The following is a 25,411-nucleotide window of genomic DNA, read 5'->3' on the forward strand; positions in this document are numbered from 1 at the left end:
AGTTCCTATTCTATTCTATTCTATTCTATTCTATTCCCTATTCTATTCTATTCCTGATTCTCTTCTTCTCTCTTCTCTTCTCTATTCTATTCTGTTCTGTTCTCTTCCTGATTCTCTTCTCTTCCTGATTCTCTTCTATTCTGTTCTGTTCTATTCCCTCTTCTATTCTGTTCTGTTCTCTTCCTGATTCTCTTCTTTTCCTGATTCTCTTCTCTTCTCTTCTCTTCTATACTATCTATTCTATTCTATACTATTCTATTCCTGATTCTCTTCTATACCTGATTCTATTCTATTTCTATTCTATTCTATTCCATTCCATTCTCAGTTCCTATTCTATTCTATTCTGTTCTGTTCTGTTCTGTTCTCTTCCTGATTCTCTCTTCTCTTCTCTTCTTCTCTTCTCTTCTCTTCTCTTCTCTTCTCTTCTCTTCTCTTCTCTTCTCTTCTCTTCTCTTCTCTTCTCTTCTCTCCTCTCCTCTTCTCCAATTCCATTCCATTCAATCTTCTCTTTTCTTCTCTTCTCTTCTCTTCTCTTCTCTTCTCTTCTCTTCTCTTCCCTATTCTATTCTGTTCTGTTCTAAATTATTCCCCTGATTAAACAAGAGCACGAACGAAGCCTTAGGAGGCAAAAAGCAAACGAAGCGTGCATTGATGTTTTCTTTTGTCTCTCGCCAGCGGCAGGACAAGGTCATTTACATGTCTTAGAGTGGCTGATTAACCGGGAAGCCGACTGCAATATTGCCAACGATGCCGGGGAAACACCCAAGGATGTTGCAAAGAGGTGAGCGCGCTCTTCTGTCCACAAGAGATGAGTTCACATGGGCCGTTTTCCGGCATGTTCAGCCGGCAGAGAGCGCTTTAATGGGTCGTCAGCATGGGGACGAGGAATGAGCAACAGCTAAGCCTGGGTTACCTGGGGCCAGGCGGTGGCCTGTCTCTTTTTTCTTTTTAACAGGCAGCGGCAGCTGCTTCCATCTCCCCACCCTCTCCCAAGCCAGCATGAACCAGATGCATTTGTGATGAAGGGGAAGTCTGGCAAGAACCCCTTAATAGGTTCAACCGTGTGTGTGCATGTGCTGGATTGTCCCGGCAACGTACAGTGTCTCCATGAATTCAATCCATTGGGTGGTCATCTGTCTGTCTGTCTATCTCTTATCTATCTATCTATCTATCTATCATCTACCTATCGTCTACCTTTCATCTATCTATCTCTAACATCCTATCATCTATATCTACAGTATCATCTCTCCTTATCTATATCTATCATCTCTATTATCTGTCTGTCTGCCTCTTTAACATCCTATCTATATCTACAGTATCATCTCTCTGTTTATCTCTCTCTCTCTCTATTATCTATCTATCTATCTAATCTTTCTTTCTTTCTTTCTTTCTTTCTTTCTTTCTTTCTTTCTTTCTTTCTTTCTTTTTTTTTTATATAAAAGTTTTATTGATTTTAACAACAAATAAAAGCACATAAAACATAAAACATAACATAAGAACATCATCATTCTTCATAAATTTACAGACAGTGTATCGGTTGGTTTATCACTCCTTTTTGTGCATCTATTTCATAGTCATCATAATAATTATGTTACATAATAACTCATATTATCAATCAACAATTATATATCCTAATATCCTTATTAAACAATCATTTGACTATAATTTAACTAATTCATGCTTAAGCGAGATAACTATAATTTAGTTAATTTATAACAAATCGTAAAATCATACCAAATCTATCTTAATATAATATTCTAAAAATATTATCAAAACCAAAATATATATATATTCTATTATTATATTGTTTTATCTAACCATTGATAAAAAGATCCCAAACTTCATAGAATTGTTTATCTTCTTGTTCTCTAATTTCAAATGTCAATCTACTCATTTCAGCACATTCCAATATTTTCTTAATAATTTCTTCCTCTAATGGTATTTTCTCACTCTTCCAATTTCTAGCAAATACAATCCTAGCCGCTGTTAACACATTTACAATCAAATACTTTAAGTTTTTATTAAATGTATCAGGTAAGATTCCCAATAGAAAAATCTCTGGTTTCAAATCTATATGTTTTTTTGTCATTTCTTCCAACCATATGCGAATTCTAGTCCAGTATTTCTTGGCCTCCTCACAAGTCCACCACATATGGTAATATGAGCCAGGGATCTGATGACATTTCCAACACTTTTCGGATTTATTCTTGAACATTCTTGCTATTCTTGTCGGGGAAAATGCCACCTGTAAAACATCTTATACAAATTTTCTTTATATGCTACTGACATTGTCATTTTATAATTTTGAGACCACAATTTTTGCCATTTTTCTAAATCAATCCCATATCCAAAGTTCTTCCCCCAAACAATCATTGTTTCTTTGACTTGTTCTTCCTCTAATTTAATTTCCAACAAATAACTATATAGTTTTTTAATCACTTTTTCATCAGCACCTGTCAAAATCCCATCTAAATCAGTCAATTTATCATAAAATCCTTCTGTTTTAGAATCTTTAAGATACCTTGAGTGTATTTGCATATGAAAACCAATTCATCTTTATATCTTGTTCTTCTAGCTTTTGCATCGCTTTTAAGTTCACCCTTTTCATCCAGTATTTCCCCATATCTAACTGTTTGTTCCTTCTTATAAATTATGGGATAGGAAAAAGCTTCAATAGTTGATAACCAAACTGGAATTTTCAAATAACATTGTTTCTTAATTTTCTCCCAATTCAACCATAACGATTCCCGTATATAGTGCCTTCTGAAATAACCCTGCGATTTAGTTCCCTTATACCATAAAAAGCATGCCAACCCAATAATAAATCATGTCCTTCCAATGCCAGTAATCTAGACTTTCTTAACGTTATCCATTCTTTAACCCACATTAAATTTGCAGCTTGATAATACAACTCCCAATTAGGAAGGCCAAATCCTCCTCTAATTCTAGCATCCTGTAAAAGTTTTAGTTTTATTCTCGCTTTCTTACGTTGCCATATATACTTCAACACCATTTTATTTAATTCATCAAAATAGTCTTTACCAGGCCTAATTGGTATTGTTTGAAACAAATATAAAATTCTGGGTAAAATATTCATTTTAATTGTTGAGATTCTACCTATCAAAGATAATTGTAGATTTTCCCATTTTTTCAAGTCAGATGCTATCTGCTGTTTAAGTTTAATATAATTATTCTCTTTCAGTGTAGTACATCTTGACGCCAAAATTATCCCCAAGTATTTAACTTTATTCGTAACTTGAATTTTCAATAAGTCTGCCAACTCTTCTCTTTGCCTTAATAACATATTTTTTGTCAGAATCTTTGTTTTGTCTTTATTTATTTTCAAGCCAGCCATCTCACCATACGTCTCTATCTTTTCCAGTAGTTTTAAAGCTGTCTCTAGAGGATCTTCCAGAATAAAGACCAAATCGTCCGCAAAGGCTTGCAATTTAAATTCCTCCTTTTAACTTTCATTCCTTTTATATTTGTATCCTCTCTAATATTTCTATTTAATACTTCCAAAGTCAATACAAATAACAAAGGGGATAGTGGACATCCTTGTCTTGTGCCTTTTTAATATTGATAGAGTCTGTAAATTCTCCATCTATCATCACTTTTGCTGTTTGCTTATAATATATAGCTTCTATTGCTTGAATAAATTTTCTAGCAAAACCCATCTGTTCCAATAATAATAACATAAATCTCAATTCACGTTATCAAATGCCTTTTGAGCATCTAAAAATATCAAAGCCATTTGCTTTTCAGGGTGTGCCTCATAATATTCCAAAGTGTCCAAAATTACTCTCATGTTGTCTTTAATTTGTCTCTTTGGTAAAAATCCATTCTGATCAGAATGAATAAAATTATTTAAGTATTTTTAAGCCTTTCTGCCAAAATTGAAGCAAAGATTTTATAATCTGCATTCAATAAAGAAATAGGTCTATAATTCTTAATTTGTGATGGGTCAGTCCCTTCTTTTGGAATAAGCGTAATATAAGCTTCTGACCATGTTTTAGGTATTTTCTTATTTATCATAACTTCATTCATAATTTCTAACATTGAAATGCTCAATGATTCTTGTAATGTTTTATAAAATTCTGCCGGAAACCATCTGGTCCTGGTGCTTTCCGTTATTCTGTCTATTAAGTGCTTCAGTTAATTCCATCATTGTTATAGGATTTTCCAACATTTTCCCAGTTTCATCAGATATCTTGGGTAGGTTGGCATTTTGTAAATACTGTTTAATTTTCCCCTCATCAAAATCCTCCTGCTTATATAATTGCGCATAAAAATCTCGAATAATTCTCTTTTTCTCCTTATTACCATGACAGACTAGACCCTGTTCATCCATTAACTGTGGTATTCTCCTTGATTCTTTCTCTTTTCTCAGTTTGTATGCTAACCATCTACCTGGCCTGTTTGCATCCTCAAAATAGTTCTGTTTAGCACTTCTAATTTTTTGCGCCAATTCTTCTTTCTCTGTTTGATCCATTTTATGTTTAATTATATCCATTTTAAATTTAATATCTTTTTTCTGTGGCATTCTCTGTAATTCTTTTTCCAATTTTTTATAATCATCTTCTAAAGTTTTAATCATTTGCCTCTTTCTAATATTTTTTTCTTTGTGTATTCCATTATCAATCCTCTTGCATATGCCTTCATCGTGTCCCAAACATTCTGTATTGAAGTATCTTCTTTTCTGTTTTCATTAAAAAAGAAGGCCAGTTCTTTTTCCATCCACTGTGTAAAATCTTTTTCCTTTAAAATAGTATTATTTAATGTCCATCTAGATCTTCTTTTTTGTCCTTTCCATTTAATTGTCATTGGGTTATGATCTGCCCATGTACTTGTTTCAATATTTATTTCTTGAATATTAGATAATAATTCTGTTGACGTCCAGATCATATCTATTCTGGACCATGATGAATGTCTGTTCGAGTAGAAAGTATATTGTTGAGTTTTAGTATTTCTTTCTCTCCATATATCTTTTAGATTTAATTCCTCTATCATTTCAAAAAAGGATTTAGGGAGGATCTTCCTATTTTGTCGTGTTATTTTTGCTGTGTAATCCAATTCATTGTCTACAATTCCATTAAAATCTCCCATTATAAATATATTAGCGTAGTCCAATTCAATTATTTTCATATGTAACTTTTATAGAATCTTTTTGTTTATCATTCGGAGCATAGATTGCAACAAAAGTATCTTTGTATTGTTATCCACTATTTCAACCATTAGTACTCTTCCATCTTCATCAGTATAAATCAATTTTGCTGAAATGGTTTCTTTAATATACAATACCACTCCTCTTTTCTTACACTGGGCCAAAGAAGTAAAAATTTTCCCTATTTTTGGTCGCACCAATAATTGTTGATGTTGTTTTTTAATGTGTACTTCTTGTAAGCAAATTATATCAAATTTTAATTTCTCTATTTTATGAAAAGTTTTCCTTCTTTTAGTAGCTGAATTCAGTCCATTTATATTCAAAGAAATCAATTTTTTTTCCTCCATAGTTATGATTTATATTTAGGTCTAACGGCTCGTTGATCTTACTTCACGTTGTTCTTTAGTCTCCACTTGTCCACCTACTGCACCTTCTTCTTTTCCCATCTCTATTTGGTCCTCTTGAAATTCAGTTAAGGTAGTCTCTTCTTCTATCTCTGTTTCTCTTCTTTTAAAAATTCCTTATAAAACGATTCTGCTTCATCAATTGAGCCAATTCTGTATCTCTGTTCTTTCCATGTAACCATTAATCCTTCTGGAATCAACCATCTGTAATTCACCTCCTTTTCCAATAATACTTTAGTCAGGAAACGATATTCTCTCCTCATCTCTCTAATTTTTCTGGGTACTTGTTTTAAAACCCCAATCTCTTTATCTCCATATTTCAATGTCTTCTCTCTTGCCGCTTGTAATATCTGTGTTCTGATAGATTTTTTAGTAAATCTAACATGAACTTCTCTTGGTAACTTATTCTCGATGCATATCTTGTAAAAACTCGGTATATCTCATCTATTCCATCCATCATTTTTTCCTCTGTTATTTCCAAAGCTCCAGCCAAGATTTCTATCATTACTGCAGCAAGATCTTGTCCTTTTTCTTCCTCTATATTTTGAAATCTGAGGTAATATTCTGATCTATCCATCTCCCACTTCACCATCTCATTCTTGTTTTGTTCAAGCGTTGTCACTCTGTCATCAATATTTCCAATTTTCTCATCTCTTTGATTGTCTTTCTCTTCTAATTTTTGCAATTTCTCATCTCTTTGATTGTCTTTCTCTTCCATTTTTTGCAGTCTCTCATCATACTTCGCCATCATCTGTTGGATATTTTCAATTTTTTGTTCAATACTCCCCATCCTTTGTTCAATACTCATTTTAAGTTCTTGAATTCCTTGCATAACCGTCGTTAGATCTGTTTGTCCTTTATCTTGCTTCGCCATTGTTGAAAGTCGTCCTCCAATTGATGGGGAGGCAGGAGCAGAAGTTGATGCGCCAGAAGGTAGAACTTTCTTACTCATTTAAATAACTCGGAATCTTCCCACTCTTTTAATCCAGTTGGCAGTGTAACAATTATAATCCAATTAGGGAAAGGAAAAACGTAAAAAGAAAAAATCAGTAAAAAAAAACCAAAAAGCCCAAAAATTAAAAAGGGAAAAAAGTTTCAAGGAAAAAAGAAAAATTTCTTTCTTCAGGTTCTTCTAGACCTTAATCCTCAGTTGCAATAGTCAAAAGGAGAATAAAACCCAATAATATTAAAAAAATAACAATAATAATAAAAGGAAAAGAAAAGAAAAATTCTTCAGGTTCTTCACACCTTAATCCAATTGCGAAATCTCAAAAAAAAAAAAACATGGCCACAAAAAAGAGTATATACATACAAAGGTAAAAAAAAAGCAAAAGTCCCCCCAAAAAGAAAAAAAAAAGGAAAAAGAAACAATATTCTGAGGCTTTCCCTTTAGAGAAAAAAAAAAATGAAAAATAATAATAATAGTAATAAGCAAAAGTGTACAAATATTACAAAAACTATAGGGTTAAGGAGGAGGGATAAAAGCTAACAACAAGTAAAGCAAAATCACACTGCATTTTATTTAAACATCCAAGGCTCTTGTTATGGCTTCTCCACAAGTTTCAAAGCCAAGCTTCAAACATTCAGTTGATTGTAGAAATCCCAAAGAGACACCTGTGAAAACATTCTCCAGAGTTCCTCTCTCTATCTTATCAACTCAGTGTCCTTGGGAGAGAGTTTCTCACAGTTCTCTCAACTTCAAGTAAAGTATTTTCAAGCCTCTAGTTGGCAGTGTTGCAGAGTTACAAAGTTTCTCAACTCCACTCCCCTTCTTCCTCCCCCAAAAAAATCAATAGAAAAAGAAAATATGTATATATATATATGTGTATATTTAAAAAAAAAAAAATTACTAAAGGAAGCCTCTATTAAAAATATAAACAGTCAAAAAGGAAAGGTAATTATAGAAAAAAACAAAACAAAACCAGTCTGGTTACAATTACTAATCACAATAGAAGTTCGCTAGAAAAAAAAAAGTAAAAAGCCAAGCCTCATTTTGACATCTTCTAAAAAATCGCCACTAAGTCCATCTTATCAAATTCTGTCAAAAATCTTACAGATTCCTTCTTCTTCTAGGGTGTCCTTATCCCAAATAAAAATAAATAAATCTCACCAGCCGATACACTTTCTCTTTCTTTCTTCTCTTCCTTTCGGAGCTGTCCCTGCTTCAGCAGCTTAATGGCTGCCTCTCCGCCGATGGTAAAGGGGCTTCTTCTGGATCCACCAGGGACTTGCGGTGTCCCTGTGATCAACAGAACGCGCCCCTTACTATCACCGTCTCTACGGGACGGTTTAGGTCCGTTGGGACCGACCAGGGCGAGATATCAGCTGTAACCGAGCCCCGAAATTACAGCTGTAACGCGCGACGTGGCTCCGCCTTCTCCGCTTTCTTTCTTTCTTTCTATCATCTATCTCTATTTAATATTCTATCATCTATATCCACAGTATCATCTCTATTATCTATCTATCTATCTATCTATCTATCTATCTATCTATCTATCTATCTATCTATCTATCTATCTAATCTACCTTTCATCTATCTATCTCTAACATCCTATCATCTATATCTACAGTATCATCTCTCCTTATCTATATCTATCATCTCTATTATCTGTCTGTCTGCCTCTTTAACATCCTATCTATATCTACAGTATCATCTCTCTGTTTCTCTCTCTCTCTCTCTCTCTATCATCATCTATCTATCTATCTATCTATCTATCTATCTATCTATCTATCTATCTATCTATCTATCTATCTATCTATCTATCTATCTATCTATCATCTGTCTATTTAACATCCTATCATTTTATCTAGTCACCTCATCTATCTATATTTATCATCTCTATTATCTACCTACCTATCCTATCTATCTATCTATCTATCTGTCTATCTATCTATCTATCTATCTATCTATCTATCTATCTATCTATCTATCTATCTATCTATCTATCTATCTATCTATCTATCATCCATCTATCTATCTAAACATCCTATCCATCCTATCATCTATATCTACAGTATCATCTCTCTTTATCTATCATTTCTATTATCTGTCTGTCTCTAACATCCTATCATTATATCTACAGTATCATGTCTTTATCTATATCTATTTATCATCTCTATTATCTATCTGTCTGTCTATCTAACTTCTATTCATTTTTTAACCAGTCTTTATTATTTTTATAACTAACTCAAGGCAGCAAACATATCCAATAATTCTTCCTCCTTTATTTTCCCCACGACAACCCTGTGATGTGGATTGGGCTGAGAGAGAGGGACTGGCTCAAAGTCACCCAGCCATCTTTCATGGCTGTCAGGACTAGAACTCACGGTCTCCTGGTGATTGGCCCAAAATCACCCCACTGGCTTTCCTGCCAAAAGTGTTGTTTCCGAGGTCATGTAATGGGGGATGTGTGTCTCACAATTTATGGAGATTCTCAAGTCACCCAGGTCATGGTTTGTAGAGTTGTAATTGCAGGAATGTTCCAATCTCGGATGGCAAACCTCAGATAAAGAATGTTTCCAAGCAAATACAACTCAGGTAAACAAAGTCACTAATCTAAAGGAGGATTAGAGAGGAAGTAAACATGTGTTAGACTTTAACTAGAGATAATTGATTGTATTAATTACTGTGCTAAACAGTAACGAAAGTTAAGCAGTAACCAAAGTTAACCAATGATGGAGGATAACTAAAAATGTGTACAAATGCAAGACTAGACTCCAATAAAGATCATCATGATTCAGTTGTTCATGATCAAACAACTCGACTGCCTCGTCATTGCAACAATGGTTGTCCCAAAGGTGCTTTTTAGAGAGGCAACTGGACTTTCTTTGTTTTTCCTTGAAGACGTTTCGCTTCTCATCCAAGAAGCTTCTTCAGTTCCGACTCAACCGAAGACCTGAAGGAAACACACACACACACACCCCGGATGAGAAGCAAAAGATCTTCAAGGAAAAACAACGAAAGTCCAGTTGCCTCTTGAAAAAGCACCTTTGGGACAGGTGCTCCAGGTTTTGAAATCCCACCCTTTGGAGATAGATGGGGCCTGGTTTCCCATTGCCTTCTTCCAAGGTGCATTTTTTTCACTCCTTAAGTCTTGCTACACCTCTGTGAAATCTACATGTTTCCCCCATCCAAATATTAACAGATGAACAGATTTGGAAGGGACCTTGTAGGTCATCTAGTCCAACCCCCCGCCCAAGCAGGAGACCCTACATCTCTCCTCCTGACATATGGCAGTCCAGTTTCCTCTTGAAAGCCTCCAATGATGAAGCTCCCACAACTTCCGAAGGCAACTTCTGTTCCATGGGTTGATGGCTCTCGCTGTCAGAAAGTTTCTCCTTATTTCCAGGTTGAATCTCTCCTTGGTCAGTTTCCATCCCTGTTATCCAGCGTCTGATCCCACTTAGCTTCCAGGCCAGATAAAGTTATCCTGATGATTCCCAAAGTTTACCCAGCCAAATCCAATTCCGATTGCTATGCTTGTAAGCATTTAAATAGACCATCTTAAGAGCAGGGCTACCTCTGAATATAAGAGCAGAAATTAGAACTGGGATGAGAATTTGTTGTTTCTTTCATTTCCCAGGTTTGCCCAGCTGGCTGTGGTGGCGTATCTGAAAAACAAGATGGGAAATGACTCCGATCTGGAAATCGACATAAAAGACCCAACCTTTTTTGAACATCATGGTGTGGAAGGGAGCACAGATAGCAAGGGAGATCTGAAGGAAAACAAGCAAGAGAAAATCGATGCTCGGGGTAAGTGTCAGCCTCCAAGAACCCTTCTTCTTGTCTCTTTCCCACTGCCATAGAAACGGGGAGAACTTTGGGTGGCGGGGAAGAGTGCTGGAGGTTGAAGTTGGTGAATTGCAAAAGTTGGGATGCTTCCTTGATTATGCTTACTTGCTTACTGCGCAGATGTAGCCTCTTATCTCTTGTGATGACCCAAAGGGGTGTGGCACAAAGGCAACACAATCACATAAGTAAGAAAAGTCCCTTTAATACCGCCAACTTTGCCCCCAATGTCGAGTTACCTTCGGCTGGAGAAAAAACTCTCCCCAAAACAGTTTTTAAGGGGAGGAAATTCAGTCCGAAACAGGGTAAACACAAACTGTAACTTAAAGTCCAAACAACCAAACTGAAGTGATTAGTTTGGCAGGGCAGGATAAGGAATTGCAGACTTGAAAGGCCAACAAAACACACACAGTTGGGAAGACGCCAGGAACCCAGATAAGCCTCGACAATAACAGATAACTCACGATTTGCTTCCAACAACTTTGCTGTGCATAGTTTCCCTTTTTAAACAATGCGTTCCCAGTTGTAGCTAATGAAGGGAATCAGGGCCCTTTCCTCCCCCATAAGCCATGCAACTCATGTTGCTTCCTTCTTTGTTCCTCCCTGTGTGCCCTAGGATGGAGAGGGGGTGGACCTGGGTCTTTCTCTGAACTCCCTCTCCCTTGCTCTACCTCTCCCCTGCTCTGCTCAGCCGGACTTTGCCCTTCCCCAGTTTCTTCCACAGCCAACGGAGCCACACTCCCGCTTCCTGTCAGCTGCTCGGCCTTCCCCTCAGAATCAGACTCTGACAGGGGCATGACATTACTCTAGGCCAAGGTCAACCATCTTGGCATACCAGATGTGTGAAACGTCACCTGAAGACGCACCCACATGACATTATACACACCTCAGATTGGATGGCCAGTTTGAACTATTGGGGTTGGGGACATGGGATAACTTTCTATATGTAATTTTCACACGTATTGCCTCAGATCTTGTATTTCTTCTGATGCTACCACTTCAAATTCGGTAAAAGTCCTTTTCTCTATAACAATGGAGTCTAAGGTTTTCTTTCTTGGATTTTGAATGGAGCTACACCTGAGACTAAGTCCAAGACTTCTCAGTAAAGATTTTTTTTTTACATTTTTCACCTGAGAGTTGGAAAGTCGCTGGTAGAGAATGTAATAAACTTCCAGCCTTCAGGTAGTCCTCAACTTACAGCCACCAATGAACCCCAAAATTGTGACAATCAGAACCGAAAAAGCTTCTTGGATGAGAAGTGAAACATCTTCAAAGAAAAGAAAAGAAAAATAAGAAGAAAGTCCAGTTGCCTTTGAACTATTCAATCAATTTAGTTTATTACAGTCATAGACCATAGACCAGAACAAATAAAAACACTCAGTAAATGTCCAATCAAAAATTCTAGTATAAAATAATACATAATGGGTAGGCTTCCTGTTGGTTGTAAGTTGAGGATTGCTGGATTATGACAGCAAACGAAAGAAAGAGAATAAGAAAAATATAAACTCTCGAAGACTTAATATGTTAAATTGATTCAAGTCAACTTAACTCTTGGTAAAAATCATTTCAGGAAAGGTAGTCCTCAACTTACAACAGTTCATTTAGTGACCATTCAAAGTTACGGCACTGAAAAAAGGGACTCATGACCCTTTTCCACACTTATGACCATTACAGCATCCCTGTGGTCACGTGATCAAAATTCAGATGGACTCCTATTTATGACGTTTGCAGTGTCCCGGGGACATGCGATCCCCTTTTGCGACCTTTCGACAAGCAAAGTCCATGGGGAAGTTGGATTTGCTTCACAACCGTGTGACTAATTTAACAGCTGCGGCGATTCCCTTAACAGGCGTGGCAAGAAAAGTCGTAAAATGGGCATAAAACTCGCTGAACAACTGTCTTGCTTAGCAACATAAATTTTGGGCTCAAATGTGGTCATAGGTCGAGGTCCACCTATATGGTATCCTAAAGGAATCCACAGTTCAGCGGAATCAGCCATTGGGAGCAGTGGTGCAATTCAATCAGTGTAACAACCGGTGCAGTGAGTGCGGGCTTCGCGCACGCATGCAGTTTTGTTGTCCTCTGGCAGCAGCCTGTGGAGCTGGCAGCAAAGTCGGACAGCGGGGAGGAACATGGGCCAGTCCGGGAGTCTGGGAAGGACTTGGGTGAGGGATCTCTGTCCGACACAGAGATGGAGCCAGGGCCATCTGAGAGTTATGTGCTGATTCCGGAGCCTCCAGAATCTGACATCAGCAAGGCAGAGGAACAGAGGGAGCCTGTTCCCAGTGCGTGCATGCGCAGAGCTGCCAGAAGGCAAAAACAGTTAAGACAAAAGGGGCAACTTGGGAGTAAGGCTTGGAGATGATTGGCCCCTCCCATAAGACATAAAGGAGGAGCAAAGGGACATGAGCCTTTGCAGGAAGCAACTTTGTTTGTTCTGGTTGGCTTAAAATCTGAAGCTCTGTGATGACTTTGTGCTCTGTTTGGCCTTGTACAGCTAATTGGCAATTTAGTTGTTGGCAGCATTTCAAGGGAGATAAAGGTGGGTGCTTATCAGCCTTATCTCAAAAGACTGTGGCAGACTTCTGCTGGACTATTCACAAACTGTTTTGGGACTCATTACGGGCTGTGAATGCATATAATTCACAGCTGTTGAAATAAAACAAAAGTTTTTTGGCAACAGCGTGTGATTGTTACTGTCTCAGGAACCCTTGGTCAGAACAGTTTTGCACACGCGCCCAGCATTTTAAAAAAGACCATTTTTTAGCTATAATACTTACCTTCTGCTGCAGCCCCAGTGAGTAAAACAGCTGATGTGCAACAAACCGTTCTGCCGCGTGAATCAGCTGTGCTCAGAAACAAGGAAATAAAGCGCAGGAAATGATCGCCAGAACTACCAGTTCCCTTAAACCGGTCCAAACCGGCAGAATCTCACCCGATTGTGAGGCTTCACGGAATGCCGTGATTCTTATTCGCTTTCTGAGACTTTTGCTTAAATAGTTGGCGTTGTTGCTTCTGTTTTGGCTCTGGTTTGAAACATTAAAATGCTCTAGATTTATTTATTTATTTATTTTTAAAAAAACCTCTCTTGCAGAAAGAGCCTACCAGAAAGTGGAAGAGTTGCAAGGTCTTCTAGAAATGGCCATCAGCAACTTCAAGCAGCTTGGAGGCATCACTCCTCGGGAAAGGCAGGCCAAACTCGAAGAGAAAAGGTTCGAAAGGTAAAGGTTTTTTTTTTTTCAAGTGGCTGAGAAGTTCATTAGCATTGTATTCTACAATGCTTGCATCCATGAGAACCAATCTGGTGCAGTGGTTAAGGTGCCTGTCTAGGAACTGGTAGATGGTGAGTGAAAGCTGGTTGGTCAAATCACCAGGCAATGGTGAGTTCTAGTCCTGCCCTAGGCATCGAAGCTGGCTATATGACTTTGGGCCAGTCACCAAGAAACTCTAGTTCTACTTTGGATATGAAAGCCAGGTGGCTAATTTGAGGCCAATCACCAGCAGACGGTGAGTTCTAGTTCCACCTTAGACATGAAAGCCAGCTGGCTAATTCAGGGCCAATCACCAGGAGACAGTGAGTTCTAGTTCCACCTTAGGCATGAGAGCCAGCTGGCTAATTCAGGGCCAATCACCAGGAGACAGTGAGTTCTAGTTCCACCTTAGACATGAAAGCCAGCTGGCTAATTCAGGGCCAATCACCAGGAGACAGTGAGTTCTAGTTCCACCTTAGACATGAGAGCCAGCTGGCTGATTCGGGGCCAATCACCAGGAGACAGTGAGTTCTAGTTCAACCTTAGACATGAGAACCAGCTGGCTAATTCGGGGCCAATCACTAGGAGACAGTGAGTTCTAGTTCCACCTTAGACATGAAAGCCAGCTGGCTAATTCGGGGCCAATCACTAGGAGACAGTGAGTTCTAGTTCCACCTTAGACATGAAAGCCAGCTGGCTAATTTGGGCCAATCACCAGGAGACAGTGAGTTCTAGTTCCACCTTAGACATGAGAACCAGCTGGCTAATTCGGGGCCAATCACTAGGAGACAGTGAGTTCTAGTTCCACCTTAGACATGAAAGCCAGCTGGCTAATTCGGGGCCAATCACTAGGAGACAGTGAGTTCTAGTTCCACCTTAGACATGAGAGCCAGCTGGCTGATTCGGGGCCAATCACCAGGAGACAGTGAGTTCTAGTTCCACCTTAGACATGAAAGCCAGCTGGCTAATTCGGGGCCAATCACCAGGAGACAGTGAGTTCTAGTTCCACCTTAGACATGAAAGCCAGCTGGCTAATTTGGGGCCAATCACCAGGAGACAGTGAGTTCTAGTTCCACCTTAGACATGAAAGCCAGCTGGCTAATTCAGGGCCAATCACCAGGAGACAGTGAGTTCTAGTTCCACCTTAGGCATGAGAGCCAGCTGGCTAATTCAGGGCCAATCACCAGGAGACAGTGAGTTCTAGTTCCACCTTAGACATGAAAGCCAGCTGGCTAATTCAGGGCCAATCACCAGGAGACAGTGAGTTCTAGTTCCACCTTAGACATGAGAGCCAGCTGGCTGATTCGGGCCAATCACCAGGAGACAGTGAGTTCTAGTTCAACCTTAGACATGAGAACCAGCTGGCTAATTCGGGGCCAATCACTAGGAGACAGTGAGTTCTAGTTCCACCTTAGACATGAAAGCCAGCTGGCTAATTGGGCCAATCACTAGGAGACAGTGAGTTCTAGTTCCACCTTAGACATGAAAGCCAGCTGGCTGATTCGGGGCCAATCACCAGGAGACAGTGAGTTCTAGTTCCACCTTAGACATGAGAGCCAGCTGGCTAATTTGGGGCCAATCACCAGGAGACAGTGAGTTCTAGTTCCACCTTAGACATGAGAGCCAGCTGGCTAATTTGGGGCCAATCACCAGGAGACAGTGAGTTCTAGTTCCACCTTAGACATGAGAGCCAGCTGGCTAATTTGGGGCCAATCACCAGGAGACAGTGAGTTCTAGTTCCACCTTAGACATGAGAGCCAGCTGGCTAATTTGGGGCCAATCACCAGGAGACAGTGAGTTCTAGTTCCACCTTAGACATGAGAGCCAGCTGGCTAATTCGGGGCCAATCACCAGGAGACAGTGAGTTCTAGTTCCACCTTAGACATGAGAACCAGCTGGCTAATTCGGGGCCAATCACCAGGAGACAGTGAGTTCTAGTTCCACCTTAGACATGAGAACCAGCTGGCTAATTTGGGGCCAATCACCAGGAGACAGTGAGTTCTAGTTCCACCTTAGACATGAGAGCCAGCTGGCTAATTCGGGGCCAATCACCAGGAGACAGTGAGTTCTAGTTCCACCTTAGACATGAGAGCCAGCTGGCTAATTTGGGGCCAATCACCAGGAGACAGTGAGTTCTAGTTCCACCTTAGACATGAGAGCCAGCTGGCTAATTCGGGGCCAATCACCAGGAGACAGTGAGTTCTAGTTCCACCTTAGACATGAGAACCAGCTGGCTAATTTGGGGCCAATCACCAGGAGACAGTGAGTTCTAGTTCCACCTTAGACATGAGAGCCAGCTGGCTGATTCGGGCCAATCACCAGGAGACAGTGAGATCTAGTTCCACCTTAGACATGAGAACCAGCTGGCTGATTCGGGCCAATCACCAGGAGACAGTGAGTTCTAGTTCCACCTTAGACATGAGAGCCAGCTGGCTAATTCGGGCCAATCACCAGGAGACAGTGAGTTCTAGTTCCACCTTAGACATGAGAACCAGCTGGCTAATTTGGGGCCAATCACCAGGAGACAGTGAGTTCTAGTTCCACCTTAGACATGAGAGCCAGCTGGCTGATTCGGGGCCAATCACCAGGAGACAGTGAGATCTAGTTCCACCTTAGACATGAGAACCAGCTGGCTGATTCGGGGCCAATCACCAGGAGACAGTGAGTTCTAGTTCCACCTTAGACATGAGAGCCAGCTGGCTAATTTGGGGCCAATCACCAGGAGACAGTGAGTTCTAGTTCCACCTTAGACATGAGAGCCAGCTGGCTGATTCGGGGCCAATCACCAGGAGACAGTGAGTTCTAGTTCCACCTTAGACATGAGAGCCAGCTGGCTAATTCGGGGCCAATCACCAGGAGACAGTGAGTTCTAGTTCAACCTTAGACATGAGAGCCAGCTGGCTGATTCGGGGCCAATCACCAGGAGACAGTGAGTTCTAGTTCAACCTTAGACATGAGAACCAGCTGGCTGATTCGGGCCAATCACCAGGAGACAGTGAGTTCTAGTTCCACCTTAGACATGAGAGCCAGCTGGCTGATTCGGGCCAATCACCAGGAGACAGTGAGTTCTAGTTCCACCTTAGACATGAGAACCAGCTGGCTGATTCGGGGCCAATCACCAGGAGACAGTGAGTTCTAGTTCCACCTTAGACATGAGAGCCAGCTGGCTAATTTGGGGCCAATCACCAGGAGACAGTGAGTTCTAGTTCCACCTTAGACATGAGAGCCAGCTGGCTGATTCGGGCCAATCACCAGGAGACAGTGAGTTCTAGTTCCACCTTAGACATGAGAGCCAGCTGGCTGATTCGGGGCCAATCACCAGGAGACAGTGAGTTCTAGTTCCACCTTAGACATGAGAGCCAGCTGGCTGATTTGGGGCCAATCACCAGGAGACAGTGAGTTCTAGTTCCACCTTAGACATGAGAGCCAGCTGGCTGATTTGGGGCCAATCACCAGGAGACAGTGAGTTCTAGTTCCACCTTAGACATGAGAGCCAGCTGGCTAATTTGGGGCCAATCACCAGGAGACAGTGAGTTCTAGTTCCACCTTAGACATGAGAACCAGCTGGCTAATTTGGGGCCAATCACCAGGAGACAGTGAGTTCTAGTTCCACCTTAGACATGAGAGCCAGCTGGCTAATTTGGGGCCAATCACCAGGAGACAGTGAGTTCTAGTTCCACCTTAGACATGAGAGCCATCTGGCTAATTTGGGGCCAATCACCAGGAGACAGTGAGTTCTAGTTCCACCTTAGACATGAGAGCCAGCTGGCTGATTCGGGCCAATCACCAGGAGACAGTGAGTTCTAGTTCCACCTTAGACATGAGAGCCAGCTGGCTGATTCGGGCCAATCACCAGGAGACAGTGAGTTCTAGTTCCACCTTAGACATGAGAGCCAGCTGGCTAATTTGGGGCCAATCACCAGGAGACAGTGAGTTCTAGTTCCACCTTAGACATGAGAGCCAGCTGGCTAATTTGGGGCCAATCACCAGGAGACAGTGAGTTCTAGTTCCACCTTAGACATGAGAGCCAGCTGGCTAATTCGGGCCAATCACCAGGAGACAGTGAGTTCTAGTTCCACCTTAGACATGAGAGCCAGCTGGCTAATTGGGGCCAATCACCAGGAGACAGTGAGTTCTAGTTCCACCTTAGACATGAGAGCCAGCTGGCTGATTCGGGGCCAATCACCAGGAGACAGTGAGTTCTAGTTCCACCTTAGACATGAGAGCCAGCTGGCTGATTTGGGGCCAATCACCAGGAGACAGTGAGTTCTAGTTCCACCTTAGACATGAGAGCCAGCTGGCTGATTCGGGGCCAATCACTAGGAGATGGTGAGTTCTAGTCCTGCCCTAGGCATGAAAGCCAGCTGGGTGACTTTGGGTCAATCTCCAGGAGATGGTGAGTTCTAGTTCCACCTTAGGCATGAGAGCCAGCTGGCTAATTTGGGCCAATCACCAGGAAACAGTGAGTTCTAGTCCTCCCCTAGGCATGAAAGCCAGCTGGGTGACTTTGGTCTAGTCACTCTCTTGCAGTCCATCCCACCTCATAGGGCTGCTGTGAGGAAAACACGAGGAAGAAAGTATTAGGTATGTGTTCTCTACCTTGAGTTAGGCATAAAGCAATAAAAGCTGGATAAAAATCTAATACAGCCACGGCTCCATCATCTCAACTCCCTTGAATGTCAAAATCCCCCTTATGGGTGGATTAGAGTTCGTAGACTTGAAATTCTAGAACTAGAAAACCTTGAATTACGCCGTCTTCGGTCTGACTTAAGCATGGTATACAAAATCATACATTGCAATGTCCTACCTGTCAATGAATACTTCAGCTTCAACCATAACAACACAAGAGCACACAATAGATACAAACTCAAAGTAAACCGCACCAAACTTGATTGCAGGAAATACGACTTCAGCAATAGAGTGGTCAATGTCTGGAATACTCTACCCGACTCTGTAGTTTCCTCCCCAAACCCCAAAAACTTTAACCTTAGACTGTCTACTATTGACCTCACCCTTTCCTAAGAGGTCTGTAGGGGGCGTGCATAAGCGCACCAACGTGCCTACCGTCCCTGTCCTATTGTTTCTCCTATTCTTTTTATTTTTCTTATATGTAACCATTTCATGTATTCACAACTATGTATACATTTATACTTATTATCTTGTAAACAATTGGCAAATCAAATAAATAAATAAATAAATAGTTGCAACCATCCTCCATGACCGGAAGACTAAAAAATACTTGGTGAGGTAAGAAATTCACCAGGCTTTAAAATGTGCCAAGACTTTTTTTTGTGTGTGGTTATCCATAACAGAGTGATTACTCTTCCTTCCTAATAGAAATAATTCACTTCTTAGAAATTGTTGCATTGCTGCCCTCTGCCGGTTGACTACAACAGAGAACAATCCCACACCCCAATAAACTGAGTTAGACACGAAAGATTCTGTTACTATAGCCTGGATCAATAAAGTAGAATTCTAGACAAATCTGTGGAGTCAGTGTTTTTATTTGGCCTACCTCAAGAGGCTAACATTGGTCTTGAAATCTGGACTATGTTTCCCCTTCTTATGAATTAGAGTAGACACAATCCAAGTTTCTTTCTCTGATTTCAGGGCTTAAAGCGTACTATTTTTTTCCCATTAACCATAGTCTTTACAACATCATCTTCAAAGCTTACATGCCTAAGGCAGGGCTAGATCTCACAGTCACCTGGCGCTTGGCCCACGGTCATTCAACTGGCTTTCATGCCTGAGGCAGGACTAGAACTCATAGTCACCTGGCGCTTGGCCCAGGGTCATTCAACTGGCTTTCATGCCTGAGGCAGGACTAGAACTCACATTCACCTGGCGCTTGGCCCAGGGTCATTCAACTGGCTTTCATGCCTGAGGCAGGACTAGAACTCACAGTCACCTGGCGCTTGGCCCAGGGTCATTCAACTGGCTTTCATGCCTGAGGCAGGACTAGAACTCACAGTCACCTGGCGCTTGGCCCAGGGTCATTCAACTGGCTTTCATGCCTGAGGCAGGACTAGAACTCACATTCACCTGGCGCTTGGCCCAGGGTCATTCAACTGGCTTTCATGCCTGAGGCAGGACTAGAACTCACAGTCACCTGGCGCTTGGCCCAGGGTCATTCAACTGGCTTTCATGCCTGAGGCAGGACTAGAACTCACAGTCACCTGGCGCTTGGCCCAGGGTCATTCAACTGGCTTTCATGCCTGAGGCAGGACTAGAACTCACAGTCACCTGGCGCTTGGCCCAGGGTCATTCAACTGGCTTTCATGCCTGAGGCAGGACTAGAACTCACATTCACCTGGCGCTTGGCCCAGGGTCATTCAACTGGCTTTCATGCCTGAGGCAGGACTAGAACTCACAGTCACCTGGCGCTTGGCCCAGGGTCATTCAACTGGCTTTCATGCCTGAGGCAGGACTAGAACTCACAGTCACCTGGCGCTTGGCCCAGGGTCATTCAACTGGCTTTCATGCCTGAGGCAGGACTAGAACTCACAGTCACCTGGCGCTTGGCCCAGGGTCATTCAACTGGCTTTCATGCCTGAGGCAGGACTAGAACTCACATTCACCTGGCGCTTGGCCCAGGGTCATTCAACTGGCTTTCATGCCTGAGGCAGGACTAGAACTCACAGTCACCTTGTTTCTAAGCCAGCACCTTAACCACTATTCCAAACTTCTGTATCAGTGCCAAATCTTAGCGCCCAGCTGGGATCCCTTTTCTTCCATTTCCAAATTGAAGATGTATTGCGCTATGGGAAGGATCACGCGATCACTTTTTGGGATCTTCTGACCAGCAAAGTCAGTAGGGAAGCCAGATTCACTTTACAACCATGTTACTAACTGCACAGCTGCAGCCGTTCACTTAACGTCAAGAGAAAGGTTGCAAAATGGCCAAAGTCACAAAACAAACTGTCCTGGTTAGCAACCAAAATTTTGGTTGCTCCGTAGCATCTTCTGAAGCTGGTCTTTTGGTCTGGCTCTCAAAAGGACCGTCTCTGAGCTCAACGGGCAGCTGGAATACGAGCAGATGCGACGGGAGAAGTTGGAAGCTCAACTGGACGAAGCCCGAGCAGAAATCGGAAAACTTAAAAAGCTACAAGGAAAAACGAGATGTCTTCAACCCATAAGCTCTCTGTGGCGAGTATCATTTTTCTTTTAGATAAATTGTGATTGTTGGCATTGTTGATAATTGGATATATGGGTCACTTTTTTTAAAAAAAAAAATCCTGTGATTCTGTGTTCAAACTACAGGAATGCTTGACATCTGAATTTTCTGAGATGATCCAAGAGATAACAGATACAGATAATCAGAGTTGGAAGGGACCTTGTAGGTTATCTAGTCCAACCCCCTAACTAAGCAGGAGACCCCACACCATTTCTGACAAATTGCAGTCCAATCTCTTCTTGAAAGCTTCCAGGGATGAAGCTCCCACAACTTCCGAAGGCAGCTTCTGTTCCATGGGTTGATTGTTCTCACTGTCAGAAAGTTTCCAGGTTGAATCTCTCTTTGTTCAGTTTCCAGCTATTAATTCTTGTCTAGCCTTCAGATGCTTTAGAAAATAGCTTGATCCCTTCCTCCTCTCTGTGGCAGCTCCTCAAATATTGGAAGACCTCTATCATGTCTCCCCTGGTCCTTCTCTTTACTAGACTAACTAAGCCCAGTTCCTGCAACCGTTCATTGTATGTTTTAGTCTCCAATCCCCTAATCATCTTGATTGCTCTTCTCTACACTTTTTTAGAGCCTCAACATCTTTTTTATAGTGTGGTGACCAAAACTGGATGCAGTACTCTAGGTCTTACTAAGGATTTATAGAGTGATATTATAACTTCACTTGATCTTGATTGTATCCTTCTATTAATGCAATTTAGGATTGCATTAGCTTTTTTGGCTGCTGCTGCACACTGCTGACAAGTTTTTAAGTTTCTGGGTGTTACCCTAAAAGAGGACCTGACTTGGAGGTGTTCACATTGCAGCCCTGGTCAAAAGGGCCCAGCAGGGATTATATTACCTGAGACTTCTCAGGAAACAACTGAATGAAAAACTGCTGGTGACCTTCTACCACTGCAGCATAGAGCAGAGGTCTCCAATCTTGGCTACTTTAAGACTTGTGGACATCAACTCCCAGAATTCATGGCTGGCTGGGGAATCCTGGGAGTTGAAGTCCACAAGTCTTAAAGTGGCCAAGGTTGGAGACCCCTGGCATAGAGAGCATTTTAACATACTGCACCTCTGTATGGTTTGCCAATTGTACAGTGGCAGATAGGAAAGCACTCCAGAGGGTTAACGTCATTGCCCAGAAGATCATGGGTTGCCCTCTCCCCTCTTTGGAAGAGCTTTATAGCTCCTGCTACCTTAAGAAAGTTCAAAACATTATCAAAGATCCATCTCATCCTGGGCACCCTTTTTTTTTTTAACTATTACCATCTGGCAGACAGTAGAGATAATAAAAACAAGGACAAATAGGCTGAAAAACCAGATTCTATCCCAGCGCGGTAACACTATTAGATTCTACTGTATAGTGCAATATTAATACAATATTAGGGGTTTTCAATTCAGTTGTATAGAATATGAAAGATGTGTGTTTGTGTTTTATTTTCATAGTCATAATGTACACGGAAGATAGTATTTAATTTCATTGTATGAGGTGCAATGACAATAAAGTAAAGTAAAGTAAAGTAAAAAGTAAAGAGTAAAGTAAAGTAAACTTTCAATGTCATTTATCACCCGAAGCAGAGAGTGGTGTTAATTTCTAATGTCGCTTGCAGGAGTCATTGGATTTCTTGAAAGAAGAGCCTGATTTAGACACAGCCGCCTCCGATTTGCCTAAAGTGAGTTTTGACACCAAGAAAGAGAAGAGATTGAAGAAAAGACCCCTCTTCGGCCCTGGGGGTGTGATTGTAAAAAGATTCTAAGAAAGACAAGCAGTAAACAAAAGTAAGCATTTTACTCAAAGGGAAATCAAGTTCAGTCGCCTTCCCAGACAACCCTAAGCACAAAAGAAGGTTAACTAACAATGCCACCTCCTTAACTAGATAAAGCACATCTGTTTATGGCATCATAAATATATTGCCTTGTCAGAATCTGAAGTAACATATAACCTGTCCATATGCACGGATCCACCTGTCGGAATGCAAGTTACATCTAAGTTTGCACGCGTTTTGATTTAAGCAGGCATTTTATGGGCCCCATAAGCCTAAATCACCTTTCTCCTTCCAAATCCAGATTAATCCAGACTAATCGAACATCGGTTTTGTGCAACCTTTTAAACATGAAAACACTGCAGCCCTCAGAATGTAATTCTAGCAATTTTGGGAATCATGGATTTAACCCGTTTTGAGGTTCCCAAAATTTGGAAAGGCTGCCTCCAAAACCGGGTTGCCATTACGGATAAGGGTTTTTAAAATGCACTGCTAATTACGATACACTGGCTTGTTATTAAAGGCTAACTTTTTTTTTTTAAAAAAAGAAAAGCTCTGATGCTTATGTCGCCCCTTAGCCAAGGCTCAATGACATATCTACTGTACGATGAAGACACTAATAAATGGAATGGTTTAATATGAGTGATGCATTTGTTGTATTTTACATCAGCAAGTCCAAGAACTGCAGCAGAAATGGACCAAAATACAAGATTTGTTTTTCTTCTGCATGGTGAAACTTCTTTTAAAAGGGGCGGGGGAAATGGGCTTACAGGAATTCAAAGAAATTGTTGAAGGCCATCTTGGTGAAATGAGATGTTTTGGTTTACCGTTGTGGCCTGTCAGTCACTGGCCCCTCCAGCAGCCAAATCAGACGTGAGTTGGAGGCGTGGGAGTTAGGGTTAGCATCAAAGCAACCTGAGACTCTGAGGAGGAAGAGAGAATGGAGCTGGCAGAGAGAGAGAGAAAGGTGGAGCCTGGGCCATCTGTCAGCCCTCAAATGGAGAGTCAACAGCCCCCAAGTCTGGAGGTGGCTGATGAGGAAAAGGAGGAACAGCTAAGTCCGATGCCTGATACACGGTTATGCAGAAGGCAGAGGAGAGGAGAGCTGTGGAAATCTATGGGCCGGTCCCTGGGACGGAAGAGCCACCGCTGCTAGCGAAGCCCCACCCTATCTCTGGGGATAAAAGGCAGGGGGCGGAGATGAATAAGTGTGGCAGACAATTATTCATCTCCCTGCTGGAGCGACTTTTTGGTCTGCGGAGAGAGAGAGAGAGAGGGAGGGAGGGAGGGAGAGAGAGGGAGGGAGGGAGAGAGGAGGGGAGAGGAGAGGGAGGGAGGGAGGGAGAGAGAGGGAGGGAGGGAGGGAGAGGAGAGGGAGAGAGGGAGGGAGAGGGAGAGGAGAGAGAGAGGGAGGGAGAGAGAGAGGGAGAGAGGGAGGGAGAGAGAAGGGAGGAGGGAGAGAGGGAGAGAGGGAGAGAGAGGGAAGGAAGGAGGGGGGGATTTTTTGCCAGGACTGCTGGCACTCCTAATAAAGGGAATATTTATTTAACTACAAAGGGTTTGTTGTTTGGTAGCCGGGTGAGAACATTTACACAGTGTAAGAAGGGACTGAACAATCAAGGAACTCTGGAAATTTGCAGCCAAGTAGAAAATCCAGAGGTGAACTCCAGGGGGCAGTAGATACCCAGTATTAAAACAGAGGCATTCACTTCCAAGTATTTCAGTTTATAAAATTCAAAGCCACAAGAATTACTTCTGAAGCAAATTCAGCTTCCCGGTGCTTTGGGGCTGCTCTCCTCCCTTCAACAAGTCAAAGTAAAAGATTCAATTATTTCTCCAACATCTGGAAAGCACAAGGGAAGAGGGAGACCGTTCGATAGAACTACGAAACACAATACTGCTATTACAAAAAAAACAAAACCCCAACATTCTGTCTGATGAGTGATATTTGAGGGAATTGGGGAATAAACCAGCTGGCGATGCGTGTTTAAATCTTCCCTTCGCAAAGGAAAACATTTGGCAGCTTTAAGCACCCTGCGTTTTCTTCTTCTCTCTTTTTTTGGACAATGCAAGATAAATGGCAGAAAATACAGCCCTGGAAAAACAGGTTTAAAGTTTCCAGCAAATGAATGTGGCATTTTTAAAGGACATCTTTAATAACAATAATAATAATAAAAAAATCCTTGTTTTTCCTCTCAACCCACATCAGAGCTTCTAAAACTGTCTTTTCAATGCAGTATCTCAATATTCTGGCTAAATTTATTGGGGAACGTCTCGAAAATCTAGAGCACGATTAGATCAGAGACAAGGTGTATAAAATGTAGTATCCCTATTAAGGCTCCATACTGAGAATCCAGATACAGACCAACTTCTTAACTAACTGGTGATGGGTACGTTGCCCTCTGTATGGTATTGAAAACCAGTCCTTGTCAATAGTTGTACGTCAGCCCCCCCCCAAATTATCAGTCCATGGATGGGTACCAGTCTGTGGCACCCCAGAAACTGGACCACGCAAACAATTGAAGCCCCATCTGTGCATGTGTGGGATGCAGGCAGTACATAAAACCAACTGCCCCCCAACCCACCCCCACTGGTCCACAGAACCAGTCTATGCCTCAAAGGTTGGGGGCCACCATTGTATGTAATCTGGTCACCCCATCTTATGTAAACACCCATGGGTTTAAGTCATCCAACCTCCCATGTGGCTTAGGTACCGTTGGGACAAAGCAGGGGTGTCAAAAATAAAACGACAGTTTTTCTTTGGACACCCCCTTCCCCCTACGATGGAGCCATAATTTCGGAGCTTTTCTGCAGTTGGGGGTGGTGGTGGTTTTTTTTAACTACCTGCATGCTACCTTTCAATCTTGGCTTGTCG

At 41.6% G+C, this 25,411-nt stretch overlaps 1 protein-coding gene across 1 annotated transcript in view; it reads left to right on the forward strand.

Annotated features, from left to right (window-relative positions):
* Positions 1 to 23,178, forward strand: part of ANKRD42 (ankyrin repeat domain 42) — a 43,896-nt gene extending 20,718 nt beyond the window's left edge. The window contains exons 8-12 of the mRNA XM_087966025.1: positions 676 to 781; positions 10,152 to 10,321; positions 13,452 to 13,578; positions 20,605 to 20,754; positions 22,384 to 23,178. Of these exons, the coding sequence (XP_087822151.1) occupies positions 676 to 781; positions 10,152 to 10,321; positions 13,452 to 13,578; positions 20,605 to 20,754; positions 22,384 to 22,402 (572 nt within the window). The 3' untranslated portion in view covers positions 22,403 to 23,178. The remainder of the gene's footprint in view (positions 1 to 675; positions 782 to 10,151; positions 10,322 to 13,451; positions 13,579 to 20,604; positions 20,755 to 22,383) is intronic.
* Positions 23,179 to 25,411: the final 2,233 nt, after the last annotated feature.

This window comes from Notechis scutatus, chromosome 5 (genome assembly GCF_049901735.1).
Source record: "Notechis scutatus isolate UNSWTSFEM ecotype Mainland chromosome 5, rNotScu1.2, whole genome shotgun sequence".
NCBI lineage: Eukaryota > Metazoa > Chordata > Lepidosauria > Squamata > Elapidae > Notechis > Notechis scutatus.